We start from the raw sequence: 14,961 nt of genomic DNA, 5'->3' as shown, positions 1-14,961 counted from the left end.
CACCCCAGATTCAGACAGGTTCTGGGTGTTGGGGCTTAATGGGTTTTGTTACACTAAAACTAATTTAAGACGGTGAAGGATGAGAGCATAAATCTTGGCAGGACTTTAGAGCGCAGTGCAGCGACAATAATGTACTTCAGATGTGGAGGTAAACATGAATAAAAAGGATGTGTTCTCAGTGGTTATTGGACCACACACCGACCGAACACCTACCAGTTTCCAGGCATAGCTGACATTGTATGCATCTTTGCTGTTGTCCCTCAGCCGGTTTGTGTGCCAGGAAAGGGAAGAGTTGACAGGCACAGCAATGATCTGACTGCCTAAAGGGAGGCTGCAAACAGAACAGTCAATCGCAAGATTAGTGTAAAAATGTGACCCAAAATCTTCCTACTTGTACAGCCATGCCTTGAGCAATTTGAGCTACTGCTCTCTTTGTCACTTTCCAAATAGTTGTTGATGTTCCCTCACCTGAGGATGTTGTTTCGGACAACAGGGAATCCTGGGATGTTCTCGTAGTGGATAATATCAGTATGCAGGGGCGGCTCTGTCATCAGGTATGGTCTGGTCAAAGATGGGTGCATCAGGGTGTAACCTTTCAAGATCAAATGCAAGATTAAAACAGTGGAACTGTATTTGTTCCATGGGTTTACTTGAATAGTCAAAGATTACAAGCAGAAATCCACCAGGAGGTTATATAGTACCCAGATTTCCTGCTTGATTGGTTCTGAAAACTTATTGGCCGATAAGAAACAAAACATTCCAAACTTTTTCTAATCAGTGAATGCACCACACTAAAAGCTTCCTAACTGCACTGAAAGCAATCAGTGCCATGCAATAAAAACCTCACTAATGTTTCACTTGTCTGCCAAGCAGACATGCTTGAAAGAGTTGGAGATCAAGATTGGCTCAACATTTTTGCACGAATCAGACGTGATTTTGCTGTATGTGCCTCTATGTACCTTTGTTGTCAATGAGAAATGTATAAGAAGCCAGCGAGTCTTGGTAGTAGGTGACGTCCTCGAGGATGTAAGCCAGGTTCACATCCACTCCGACCACACCGAGGAGCAGGTTACCGAAGTAACAGGGCCGGCTCACAGTCATGATGAAACCTGGAGGAGATGCAACAGGTACGTGAGGCAGCTGGAAGGACTTCAAAAGACATTTCTATCCTAGATGCTCTTTTCTCTTTGAACCATGTTGAAACACATCACAATTTACCAGCCATTAAGCAATATTATTATAGTTTATAGTAGGAAAAACAAATTGACTGAACTTAAGAGTACATAATGGTTTTCTAGTCATACTGAACACCTAAAGTTCTACACACAAGCCACATTCACATACATGGACAGTTAAATTAGATTTACGTGCCTTGCCCAACGGAACAACATATGGATAGGAAGGAAGCTGAAATCCAAACCTCAGCTTCCTGACTGCAAGATGGCTACCCTTTTCTTTTGTCCCAAACAGCCCAAAAGGCTCTGAATTAGTAAAAACTATGTCACGCAACAGCGTAGTTAGTAAATCATCACTGTTGAGACATTTTTTAACAGCAAATAAAGGTTTCTGTTATGCTAATTTTGTAGCTTTAAAACAGGTTTTTAAAAGCAAAGATATCCACACATTTACAGCTAAAACAGATGAGTAAAGTATTTTAAAATAAATTCAGATTTTACTGAAGTATAATATTTTCACACTGAAACCCAACCTTTAATTTGAGTACAACTTTGTTATAAGAAAATGAACCAGAGCAACAAATATTTATGCTTCCGATACTTTATCATTATTTTTCATCTATTCTTTTCTTTTTTAACTTAGTCAGCGGAGGGGTCCAGGAGATTTTAATGACTAATCTACAACTTCCTGTTTCTCTGACTTAATAATATAAAGCAGCACAGAGGCCCCTTTTCCACTCTTCATTTTCCATAACCGCTCTTGACTGAAGTGAAGCAGATCTGTACTGATTTTCACATATTAGAAAACAACTGCAAAACATAACTCCTTTCATAAAAAAAAAAAAATAAAAAAAAAAAATCACTACATAAAAAGTTTAATGCAACAGAATTTGTGACAAGACTGGTGAGATTTTCTTACATCATGAGCAGCATGTACAGAGGTAAAAACATCCCCAAAGCTCACTGTTGGAGAACTGCAGGCATTTTTTTCCATGTGTGAGATTATGTTACTGGAATAAAAGGTGGTTTTAAAGTTAGTTTTTTTTACACACTTAGCAGCTGTGCTTTTAATGTGTGTGTGGGGGGGCAGGTGGGGGGCCACCATAAATCAAATGCAGCATGATTTGGCAGCAAAACAGAAAAAGGACAAAGTTCTCAAGGCTCCGTCTGCACAATGTATTCTACCAACAATCTGGGCAAATATGGCCGACTAAAGCACCATGGAGGTAAAACTTGACTTTTTTCTGAACAGTCTTGCTTTGCTTTAATCAGATAACAATGTAACAATGCACTCATAGAACATTATGTTGCTGAATTTAGTCAACACAAAAACTGAAAATGTATAACTTTCTTGGTATAATAAAAACATTCTTGCTCTATTTGTGCAATGGACAATGGAAGACATGCTTTAGTGCTGGAATGAAGACGTTTCTAATTTGCTGTTGAATGTAAAAATCATGCCTCTGAGATACCAGCTGCACTTTTAAACTCAGATTTTGTTCATTTAATTTTTAAATTAAGAATAATAAAATCAACACACTGTATTTGTTACAGCATTTGAAACGGTTACAACAAAAACGATCAAAATGCTAATGATGAATGAAAATCCAACTTGGTGTTAGAGCTGAAACGATTAATCGGATTAATCATTGAACTATGCATCAACTAATTTAAATACTTTTATTTTTTATTATTTAATTGTTACCTGGAATATTCAGACTCTAAAAAGGTAATCTGCTAAAATACCACATTCAGAGCAGTAAATAAGTCAAAACTGTACAATAGATATATACATACAAATACTAGCTTTTAAAGACAAAAAAAAACACCTGGTTCAAATTCCATCTGAAAAAATATCCTATTAACTCCTTTTGCTATCCTATTACTAATTGTAAAGTTTTTAGCTGCAGATGCATCTGTTGCTACAAATGATCAAGTGTTCACTAAAGAAATGCTTTTTGTATTTTATTCAATAAAATGTCCACTTTCTCATCTAAAAAAGAATCATTTTTTATTTGCATACTCAAATGCATTTCTTATATTATATATAAAGGTTTAAGTGGTTAAATGAAACAGAATGTTCCAATTTGTTATGGGCCAATTAAATCCTGACTGATTCATTTCTATATTTAAATGGTCAAGTATGAGATGGATCCTGGAGTTTTCCTTTCTCCCAAGCCGGTCCCCACCACTCACCGTCCCCCATGGGGTCGGAGTAGGGCAGGCTGAAGCGCACCAAGTCGATCATGCGGTTGGGCAGGTTGATGTAGAAGCGTCCCACTGATATCTCCAGGTTGCTCAGCTGGTTCAGCACCATCATGCTGCCCTTCACCACCGGCATCATGGGGGCTGATCTGGGCGAGGCACGCTCCTGTTCCAACGCTCGGTCGACGCCGTACTTGACGGAATTCTGCTCGGCGAGGTCTCTGAGGAAGGCCAGCTCCTTCAGGCCTGTGACTCCCTCTGGGAGAGGAAATGGGGAGGGGAAGAGAAATTGAGCAACAACACGACAAGAAAAGTCAATTCTGAACTTTTTCTTTCCAATATCATAAACAAACCTTGGGTTGATGGATTGACATGCCTGGTAACCAAAATTGTCTTTCATATATGAATGAAGTCTTGCAAAAATATTGATACCTGTTAAATTTAACATTTCTACCAGGTTATAACCACAAACCTCCTTCCAGTTCCCCTGTGGCTTATCTGTACACTTTCACTTTATTAGTCTTTGAGAGAGCAAATTTGTATTATTCCATTATCAGTGTATTACTTGAAAAAGATGTCAAATGACTCTGTTATTGCTTATCGCAAAACTTTCTGGGACAAATTATCATCCATTAAATTATCATCTATTAAGTGCATCAATAGGCAATGACTTGCCTATTGATGCATCATTTATTAACCATAAAACACGTAATATTGATTGTTGAAAGAGAATGGCAAGATTGTCAAATTGTTTAAAAAAGCAGAAAGAATTCCAGTGGAATATGTTCTGATCACTTAAGATTGAACTTTGAACACCCCGAGTCCCATGCCCATTGTGAAATTTTGTGGTGGCAGCATCATGCTGTGGTGATCCACAGCAGAACACAAATATAAGCCACACTTTGCAGATTTCTATGTGTAAACCCTGTTTTTTTTTTTGTTTTGTTTTTGTTTTTTTTAATCACATAGAAACCCATAAAACACTTCAACTTCTCACATTTTCTTAGTGGAAAGTCAAAAGCACTGTTTACAAATTTTGGAACTTTTTTTCTGCATCTGCATCAGGAATTTCTTTTAATATATTCAGGCCCCGACTTGACAAGCGCGACTTGAGCCAACCCAAGCTCCCTCCAAGCCCAGCTGTCGTCTGTCAACTCCAACACCATGACATAAATAAATCTGCCAATACTTAAACATAAACATGCAGAACATAGACAGCAAAGCACACATTTGACTATCTTAACAGGCATCACAAGGTCATTCAACCAAGGGATGGATGGATGGATAGGTGACAAGCCCCCACAGCTGTCACCTGGAACATTTGGCATCCCAACGGCCGTCGAGAAGGACAGAGTCGAGCGTCTGCCAGCGTCCAATCACTGAACGGATTACAGTGGGATTTCTTTTTAATGCCAGGGCTCTGCTCGTTTGATCACCCTGCTGGACCGCAGAGTGGAGGCGATGGGTGGCAGCGTCAAACGGACTCCAGGAGGGAAATCTGCTGACAGCTCAGGCTGAGCAGAAATACCTGCAGTTTTCATTTGCAGGGGTCCTTATGCTCCAATATTCCCCAAAAATATTTGATCTGAAGGGAGAAAATGTTTCTTTTTTCTTTTTACATCTGATTAAGAATCGAGCTACAAAACAATGGACTGCAGAAGCCAGAGATTTTTGCAACTTGTCACACACACACACACACACACACACACAAACACACACACACACACACACACACACACACACACACACACAGTGAAACACACAACTGTGCATTGTAGTGCCGGTAAGACTGCTGATCTCCTTCAACAATCAGCACTTCACATTTGGCAGGAGATGTAGCAAAAAAAAAAAAAAAAAAGACACCCCTCTTCCCCAGCCCATCCACAAGCCGAGCCTTTCAGAGTCGTGCAACAGCATCAGCCACGAAACAAATGTTTTTCTGAATATGCAATGCTAATACACCAGGAGAACGAGAGATTTCTGCATCCTTTTCATCATCTCTCTTTAAAGAGCCAAGGTCCTCTGTCAGTCACACACGTCCAGGCAGCGGCGCGGCCCTTTGAAGTCTCGCTCTCCCCCTTTCTCTTAGATGTACCTCATTTCCATTCTCCGATGCAAAAATGATTTGTATTAATGGTGGCCTAATGCATGCACAGAAGGGGTGGGTTAGTGCGCCCTGCAGAGGGAGGTGGGAATTAGAGGAGGCAGATGGAAAGACAAAGACACTGAAAATGGAGAGAAAGAAGAATACAGACCTCAGACTCAACACAAATAAACAAGAAACTGTCAAATGTTTCAGAGCATCTTTGTAACCTCCAGGCTTATTTTGAGAACAGATAAAAGGAGATGGGGCATCAAAAAATGAACAAAACTTCACATTTTCCAACAGCAACACAGTGAACTTATTAAAGGTATAAAAAAATGTTCCCCATAACTGACTAGATTTCACAGCTACAACTCAATTCCCCTCAAAATGAGCCAAAAAGCTGATGTAAGAGCACTTCAGATTGTTGAAATGCATCAAACAGCTTTAGGGCCAAACTAGTTTTTTAAGTGGTGAGGCAGATGGAGTCACACAAGGAATCTAACTATTGCAAGCCTTTATGATTGGTACCATGCAACCAAATATGTTTAATAATTCAAAAACAGTTGGTAAAGATTGACTAATATAGATTTTTTTTTCTAATTGAATGCGCAAAAAAAGTCAATGACATAAAAATAAGTAAACAAATGATCTGTGGGAACATCTGGTAGAAAAATAAATTGTGAGAATTGTTATTCTGGTTTTATATTAATGCTGATTAAAAAAAAAGAGAATCAATAATGTAACTAAGTAACCAAATGATCTGTGAAAATTTCAGGTGGAAAAAAATGGTTAATTATTGTACCGATAGTTGGTTCTATTTTAACACCATCAATGTGAAATAAAAAAAAGGTTCCAAAAAAATAAAGAGAATCTATAGCATATATAAAACAACAAACGATTTGTGAAAACACCTGGTAGAAGAAATTAATTTGGTAGAAACGAGCACATGATGATCCATCCATTTGTATTATTTCTCTTTCTCTTTTCATCAACTTATTCTATTATAATTTTTGTACAGCACTTTGGTGCAGTTTCACACCTGTTTTTAAAAGTGCTATATAAATAAATTTGACATCGACACCCACCATTCATAAGAGCGTAAGTGAGAATCATGACGGAGTTGTTGAGGTGCCGGTTCTCCTCTCTAACCACGCTGAGCGTCGCTCTCTTCTCCAGCTCGGACGACTCTCGAGACGTGACGCCAGATGAAAGGTAGATGATGACCATATCTGTAGCTAATGCGCGACATGAAACATTTAATGATTAAAGGGCTCAAGGAATCTCATGTCACACATGCAAAAGAGCAGGAGTTGGAAAGTTTTGTCTGGACTTACTGGAGCTCTGCTTGCTGAGGCTGCTGGTGTTGCGGAGCAGCTGGAAAGCCTTCTGGAAGCCAGCTGCATGCTGCGTGGCTCCATTAGAGGCCTTGATGTTAGAAATAAAGGTGCCCATCTTCCTCTTAGTCTCGCTAGTGGCTGGAGACAGCAGGCTCTTGTAGCACTGGTCCAGAGAGCAGGAGCGGACCGCCTCTGCCACAGACAGGATGGAGATCTGCAGAGGGACAAGGCATTTTCACCTAAACAGATGAACTTCTTGATCTTCCAAAGCAACGTCTAAATAATCGTTTCCTAATCAAGCGGAGAAACGTCTGCTTCCTTTTACAAACCTTGTCGTGTTCGTCGATGGAATTAAGGATCACAAGAGCAGAATCACGGGCGATCTGAAGCTGTGAATCTGTTATAGATGCTCCATGGTCGACCATCACCACAATGTGTTTGGATTGTGGGCGCACTGCAGAGACGTACACAGGCCTGGAACAAGAACACAGAAACTCAAAGTCCGCTCCAGTCTAGTCCAGTCCAGTCCACCAGGTACCCAACATTCTACATCACCCCCTGATTTTTCTGGATTGAAAATTTTAATGATCTCTGTCAATTTTCTGATCATTTGGGTGCAAACCAAGGTCATACTACTGTCTGACGTTTTCTATAGTTTGAGATTTAGGGTAAGTTTTCTCCAGAAAAGCCCAATGGTCCACACAAACCAGAGAGGCAAGACTGTCGTCAAGACAATTGTTCACCAGATAGTTACAGATGCGTCCCTGAAAGAACCTAAGCCACCAAGTCAAAGAAATAAATATCCACACATAACAATGGAAAAAGGTAAAACACACAAGTTGCAAAAATAGGGGCAATTATAAAAGAAATTGACTAGCTTGAGTGAGTGTATCCAGAAAACAATCCATTTTTATAAAATATTTGAATTAAATTCATTGTACACTTTGTGTGTGATGAATCTATAATTAATGTGTTTCACTTTTTGATGCAACTTGAACAACCTACAATTGTTGCTCTAGGAAAGTCAACTTATCACTTTGAAAGTAATGAAAGAGGAAACTTTTCCTTTTGGAAATCAGATTAGTGCATCCGATGAGTTCAATCATTTATCCTGAACCAATGAAACCGTTGGGTTGGAACTAAATTGTTCACAATCCACAGTTTGACACATCGATGGCTGTATGTTGTAAGCAGAATGGGACATGGATTCAAAGCCACTGTGTGTGGTCTGCTGGACAAGAAGACACGTACAGACGTATGGGGTGGGGGGTTCTGCTCACAAAGCCTTATTCACAACTGAAGCTGGCCAAACAACATCCTTTCTCCCCATGGCCGAACGCCAAGTTGCTAATTCAAACTGCGATGAGAAAAATCAAGTGAAGACGCAAAGTACATAAGGAATAAAGTGAAAGATATATTCAAGTCAGGGTTTATAAACAGAAAAAGAAAAAAAAAAACAGACTTGGGGTGTGAAATTCCATCAGTCTGTAGTGGCACAGAGGCACATTCCTGCTAAAGGCATGTATGGTCATGAAGTACAAGGGCGGCATGCCATGAGCATGCCCTCTGGGCCACCCTACAGCAACCAGTAGAGGAGGGGGCAGCGGGGTGAAGGGTGCATGGGGGTGATGAAGACGAAGGCAACAACATGGCAGACAGATATGTCACGAGTGTGTAGAGCGGGAAAAGATTTCATTATCTGCTTAAAAGAATAGTGCCTAAATACATTTTAAAAATGTAACAATTTTAAGAGAGAAGGGGCGATATGTACCGGCTGCGATGTTCGTAGTTTCCTTTGCAGTGAAACTTGTGGGCGGGGAAGACGGTAAATATGCCCTCCTCTGAGCTGAAGTACTGCCACTTTATCCCTGGGTTGGACTTCAGGTTGTCCGCCAACACTGCACATAAGATGGAAGACAAAACAATTGGTAATTAAAAAATTCAGCAGGCTGATGACATGTGGAGGTGCCTGGGAGAAACAAACACAATAAAAGGATTTTCGAAGTGAAACCAACAGCATCCCAAACACAGAGAAGTGTTTAGTACTGCTCAGGTTCAGTTAAATGTGTTAAATATGTGGATCGCAGAACAAAATGACGATCTAAAACAAGCTCACGAAACGTCAATTCCTTCCATAAAAGGTTTCACTCAAGACTTGAAATAGTCAGTGGGAAAAGATCTGGTCAATACGACTCATTTTGGAAAATTCAGATATTTAATCAGAAGAAAGTAAAGTTTGAAAATGCAAATCATTTTCCATTCTCGCATAATAAAGTACCAGATTTACCAGACCTCAAAAAAAAAACAGCCTTATTTACTGTTTTGTAATTTTCAACCCATAAAAATATTCAGCTATAGATAGCAGTGGGGCGAATAACTTATTCTTTTCCCAATCATGACTTTCATGATAAACTCCATTAGCAGATCTTACTCATTTAGGCCTTACTTAGACTCCAATTTAGTTACTACCAATTCTTTCACTGGCTTTTGTACTTCCATCTAAAAACCAACTGCCCACCAACTCTTTTGGGGCCAAAGTCTGAGAAAATAGAAGGTGACTATTATTAAAAAAAAAAGAAAAAGCAAAATTGCTCCTTAGGCAACCTTAAAGCTATTAAAATGGTCACATTACCAAATCCTGTCCTAATTGATCATTTCAAAAGATGCACACGCTGAAGTAGCAAAACATAGTCTGTATATGACAAGAAAACAAATGACTTCATTTTCATAAGCCACATGAGGTTATTACTTGTTATTTGGGTAGTCTATTATGGTGAGTGAAACTATTTGCCCAGATGTTTAATCTTTGAGTTCGTAGCAATAATAAGCATTCAATAAACATCCTGGAGGTCATTTGTAGCTTTATGGAAGTTGGTTTCCGTGACCTGGAAAAGGATTTCAAGATGTTTATTCTTCTGTTAATTAGTTCTACAATCACTGCCAGACACTCCAGAATCGTTCTCTGTCAGCTCATTCCACAAACTCACACATTTCTTAACTTCGTCATTCAGAAAAGGGTTGATGTTTTAGTTGGGTATTAGAGAAAAAAACACAATCTTTATTCAATAAAAAAAAACAACAAAAAAAAACACTGACTATACTTCATCAAGAAAGAAAAGCCACTTAAACAGGTTCACCTCGTGTTGAACATTTCTCCTTTGCCACCTCATCTCTCTTTGGTTCATATAAACAGGAACCACTTTTGTAGTGCTGACAGTAGAAGAAGGCTTGTGAAGACAAATGGCTATCTACACCAAGAAGTGGAGACCACACGACAACTACTTGCTACTACTTTAGCTTTCCCATCTGCTTTTATTCACAAAACTACAGTAATTCCCTGTTGAGCCACCTGATATTGGTGAAAAAATAACAGTCTGTTGTGAATTTACACTTGATAGCTTTATTATGTTAAAGCTATTGGGATGGTTGTTTATAGTACTGGATCTTAATGGGAGTCCATTCTTGTTTAGTCAGTAGAAAAAAAAATAAAACTTGCTTCAAGACTTCTACCTTTTATAGAAAACTTTGCTATCTGTTTTTTATATAAAACCAAAGTGAAATATTTCTCTTACTGCTTTCACTGTTTGTCTTACAGATCATTAAGTACAAAATTGCTTTGTTTTTCAAATACCAAATCAGATTGCGTACAATAATACTTTAATGATGCCAAAAAAATCCAGAGATATGAAGATAGTTTATAAAACTTTCTTCCAAGCTTGGTCAAGTTTGAAAAGTATTCAGTGTTCAACTAAAAAAAAATCCCCAAACAAAACAATGAAACAAAAAAAGAAAAATGTTTTTTTTATATATATATATATATATATATATATATGTCTTGATAAATATGTTGTAACCACATTTATGAAACATGTTGGTTTAGGAAATGTCGGTGGCCTTCACGGAGATTTCCAGTCAATAAAGCTAGACATGCTAGACGAACTCCAAACTAATACAAAATGAACAAAAATTGTATACTACAGATTCATCTGTCTGTGTTTTTCAAAACTAGTGAAACCCTTTAAAAGGCTCCATCACACATAACATTAGCTTTACCTCTGCTCTTACCTCTGTTGCTCTTGCATCCTCTTGAAGGGAAATTGAAATGTGACGATTTCAGTAGTGGGATATGTAAGCTTTAGGAATTTGAATTCAGCCTCAAAACTATGACCAGTCAATCACTATAGGCTGAGAGACTGGACATGCATGCTGGAACAACAATGTGAATCACGGACTGACCAAGAATGGGAGTAGAAAAGATATGACAGGTAGACAAAAATGGATGGAAAGCAAAAGGGTAGAATGGGAAATTGGGGGTCTGAAGTTGGAAAAATTACACTGGAAGAAAGAAAAAGATAGAGGGGAAAAAGTAGATGGATCAAACTAGTGCTGCTATCAAACTGCACTCAGCCTCTCATCTCTCACCCACCTGCTGGTATAAAAACTAATTTCACCAATATCCACCATTGTCCCTGTCCTTCCAAAAGAAGAAGGGAAATTAAAGATAAAAAGGGATGGGGGTTGGAGGAAACAACCCAGTCTAGATACAATTACTCCATTTCAATCAGTTCTCGCCCCTCCCTTCTTTCCCTTCGTTCATCATTCTCTCCTCCTCAATTATTTCTGGTGTCCTTAGCCACGCCCTCCCTTCCCGCTATAGCGGTCTTGTTTAGACTAGGCTGAGACAAATGGGAGAGACTGAAAAGAGTGGCAATGAGGAGGTCAAGGAGGAGTTAGTGTGAGGGACGAGAAGAGGAGCCAGGAGGCCGGGGGGTAACTTGAACTCATTACGACTGGCCTTGTAAGGAAAATAAAGCCCCACCAATGATGATGTGTTAAAAGTGGCAGGAACTAAAGATTTGTAGAGAGCTGTTCCTGGTTAAAAAAAACAAAAAAAAACAAAGATTTGAGCCAGAGTAGCAACAGAATGACAGATGTATAGTTTTGTTGAAATTCTTCCCCACCCCTGACAGAATTGGTGCGACCGAGTCTGATTTGAAGGTTGCTTTTGCTCTCTCATACTTCCTGCAGCAAAACCCTCTACATTAAGATGGGATCCGATTGCTTAGGACGAACTTTAATGCCAACTATTAAAGTACCATCGCTGTCAAACTGATCTAGTTAAAACAAACTCACCTTACTGAAGTTGTATCTAAAACTAGCTGAAAACACAGAAAATTCTGGAAGAACAATCTGTTAAGAAGGTTTCAACAATGTAATTTAACTGGTCCAGTATGTTAAAACAAAAACCTCCAAGTAAAATAATCAACCAGTCTGGCAAAACAAACAGTCTAGGCTTAAAATCATACTCTTTCAGAATGCCTACACCTTGAGAATGACTGAGAAATTGGTGTGGAATGGAATCCATCAATTTAATCAGGGTCATAAAACTGTCATTGTTTTTCTAAAGAATGGTGAAATTAGTTTGCAATGAGGAAGACTAAATTTCCAGGAAACAATTTGCAAATCGCAAAGATAAAATTAATTATTCTTATAAATAAAGTTGCATGTTATGACTCATGTTGTTCAAAAAGTAAACTGAGTAATAGCGCCAAAACAGAAAAGCCAGCTGGTTGAAAACTGGAGCTAAATGGTAATTTTCCATTTTCCTCAGAGTTGGATCCAGACAGACGTGTGCTGCAAACACATATGTGAGCTTTACAAGATCCTAATCTGTAGCTGGGCTCATGCAATCTGGAAACTCACTAAATGTGTTGTGGTGGCCGTCATAACGAGCAGTTTTCCACTGCTTTCACTAAACCTCTCTTAATAAGAGGGCTTTCTTTTTTTTTTTTTAGAACTGATGCAAATTCTATTTGACATCAAGTCAGAATAAGTAAATTCCCCTCAAAAGGAAAAAAGAACAGATGACCTGAATAAACCTGCAAACTAGAGTTCAAAGTAAAATAAGATTATTTAATCTTAAAGATAAAAGGTTGAAAAAAATTATAATAGAAAAAAAAATAAATGAACATGCAGAGAGAGCGAATCAAAAGGTCTCTGAAGAATGAGTCTTATATAGAGCCAACATCAATGTCCTTGACGATGTTAAACTTTCTGGAGCTGAGGAGGGAAAAAAACTGGTAAGATTGTCATGAAAACTTGCTTCTATGGGAGATGCAGTTCATAACAGCTTGCATACAAGAAATCCTCCCTGTGTTTCTCTGTACAGGATTAGGAGATCTAAACTAACCTGAGTTGAGGTCTCGTCCTGGGTTGAATGCTCTGCTGTTGACTGTGGGGGAAAGTCTGTCACAGCAGATGGTCTTGGACACGTTGGTATTGAAGTTTCCATCAAACCTGCAGACATGCAGAGAGGAAGTGGTTGAGAATTTACAGAGAATGGCCGATTGTTTGTTGGTGAAACCGCAGACTTATCACTACAAACCAGATCTGCAAGTTTGATCACTCGTTTTTTACTATTCATGTTTTCACTTAAACTATTTCCTAAGACGTAGAGACATTTCATAAAGGGAAACAAGTGAAACCATGTTGGTCAAAAACCAAAATCAAACATCTGCTAAAATAACAGACTTTTCTTGTTTTATTACAGCACAGTTAAGTTGCTAACTGTATAATCTGATGCCCAGAACATTTATTAAAGCAGATTTTATGACTCATGAATAAAACTTTCCATGGAAAATGGCTGAAATTCTCCAAACATCCCTAATACACAGCTGCCTAAATAAAGAATGAGCACCATTAAAAACTCATGCTGGTTTGATGACTTAATCATTAAAGTAAAATAATCCAATCTCAGTCATCCTCATATTTGCCTTGCAGCATACAGCACTGAACTTTAAATCAAAAGTAGTTACAAAAAAACTCTCGCAATGATTTTTGTTTTGAGAGCCAACAGCAACAATATTTTATTTAGAGATATATACAGTTCTAAGCAGCCATCAAAGTTCAGCACAAATAACAGAGCCAGATGATGATGCACTAAATAATCCCCAAATTTGGGGGAATTTAATGAGGCAACTGTGTAGAAAGACTTTGTTCTTATGGTTGATTCAGCCCAAGCAGGGCTAACACTGGTTTTGGATTTTCCTAAGAAACATTCAAATTTGAGAAGAAATGGGAAGAGATTAGTTGTTGCCCAGTGATCGTCTAGCATCAGTATTACTCACCATCTCAGTAGAAGGTTATTTACAAAGAGATCCTGCTGCATTTAGCAGGTATTGGAACCGATAATGCTGGTGATCCAAAAAACTATGTATTGGTCTATGGATGCACCAATAAGAAAACGTGGGCCAATATTGATATCCGATATTAATATTGGTGTTATGATTAAAATCCATTATTTATTTCTCTTATTATGTGTTGCAACACTATCACATACTGAAACAAATAAAACATGGCCAAATTTTCACAAGCCCACTTTTTTTTTTTTGTGCTTTTGCTAAATTCAAAAACGTCTATAATTTGAAGTGAAGTTGGCACTTTAGCATTAGCTTCTGCTAAATACTCTGATGTATTTCTTTAGCATTAGCAGGACGAATGTTTATGATTAGCTCTTTAGGATTAGTACAACTAATGTTTGAGTTTATAATGACCCCTCTATCTTTTTACATTTGATGAACTTTTAATAACATTTTGCAGGTCTAACACACAAAACTAGAATCTGGTTTTAAAAATTTTGTTCCACAGAATAAGGACACATTACACGCTGGCAAACGTTACACTTATAACGTGTAAAACCCAAAGCTTCCCTTTTTCTGCTGATCAACACAGCATTAGATATTCAGATTGTGGAAGTTTATTGTGACTTGAGCTGCTACACACACACACACACACACACACACGCACACACACACACACACAACAGAAAACAGATTACAACATGTAGAACGAGAATGTAACCTGCTTTTGTTGACAACCACATTACATCACTACATATTTACACTTTACATAGCTTCCTGCTGAGGTACTTCAGTTTGAGAAATGTTACAAAAACAAAAAAAAAATTAAATTTAAGCAAGTAAGCTCTTGGAAAGTCACTATATAGTTAATCTAATTACTGTTGCAACAAACATCATCTGGAAGCACTTGTGCAGATATAAAATTTTAGCTTATGATCAGTGGAATTTATACTATTATACCTGTTTAACATTTTGCATTTTAGAGGATCACAGTTGGAAAATGGACTCAGAGTCTGTTT

General features: G+C 38.2%; 1 protein-coding gene across 1 annotated transcript in view; it reads right to left on the bottom strand.

Moving 5' to 3' along the window:
• The window catches only part of cachd1 (cache domain containing 1), an 80,825-nt gene that overhangs the window by 16,275 nt on the left and 49,589 nt on the right, over positions 1–14,961 (bottom strand). The window contains exons 4-12 of the mRNA XM_007550867.2: positions 12,994–13,100; positions 8,575–8,701; positions 7,133–7,277; positions 6,801–7,017; positions 6,552–6,701; positions 3,372–3,638; positions 960–1,109; positions 469–592; positions 214–331 (exon numbers count right to left, since the gene is read on the bottom strand). Of these exons, the coding sequence (XP_007550929.1) occupies positions 214–331; positions 469–592; positions 960–1,109; positions 3,372–3,638; positions 6,552–6,701; positions 6,801–7,017; positions 7,133–7,277; positions 8,575–8,701; positions 12,994–13,100 (1,405 nt within the window). The remainder of the gene's footprint in view (positions 1–213; positions 332–468; positions 593–959; positions 1,110–3,371; positions 3,639–6,551; positions 6,702–6,800; positions 7,018–7,132; positions 7,278–8,574; positions 8,702–12,993; positions 13,101–14,961) is intronic.

This window comes from Poecilia formosa, unplaced genomic scaffold (genome assembly GCF_000485575.1).
Source record: "Poecilia formosa unplaced genomic scaffold, Poecilia_formosa-5.1.2 Scaffold38, whole genome shotgun sequence".
NCBI classification, from domain to species: Eukaryota; Metazoa; Chordata; class Actinopteri; order Cyprinodontiformes; family Poeciliidae; genus Poecilia; species Poecilia formosa.
Note: the sequence above shows the minus strand (reverse complement) of the source record. Positions and strands in the feature narration are given on the sequence as shown.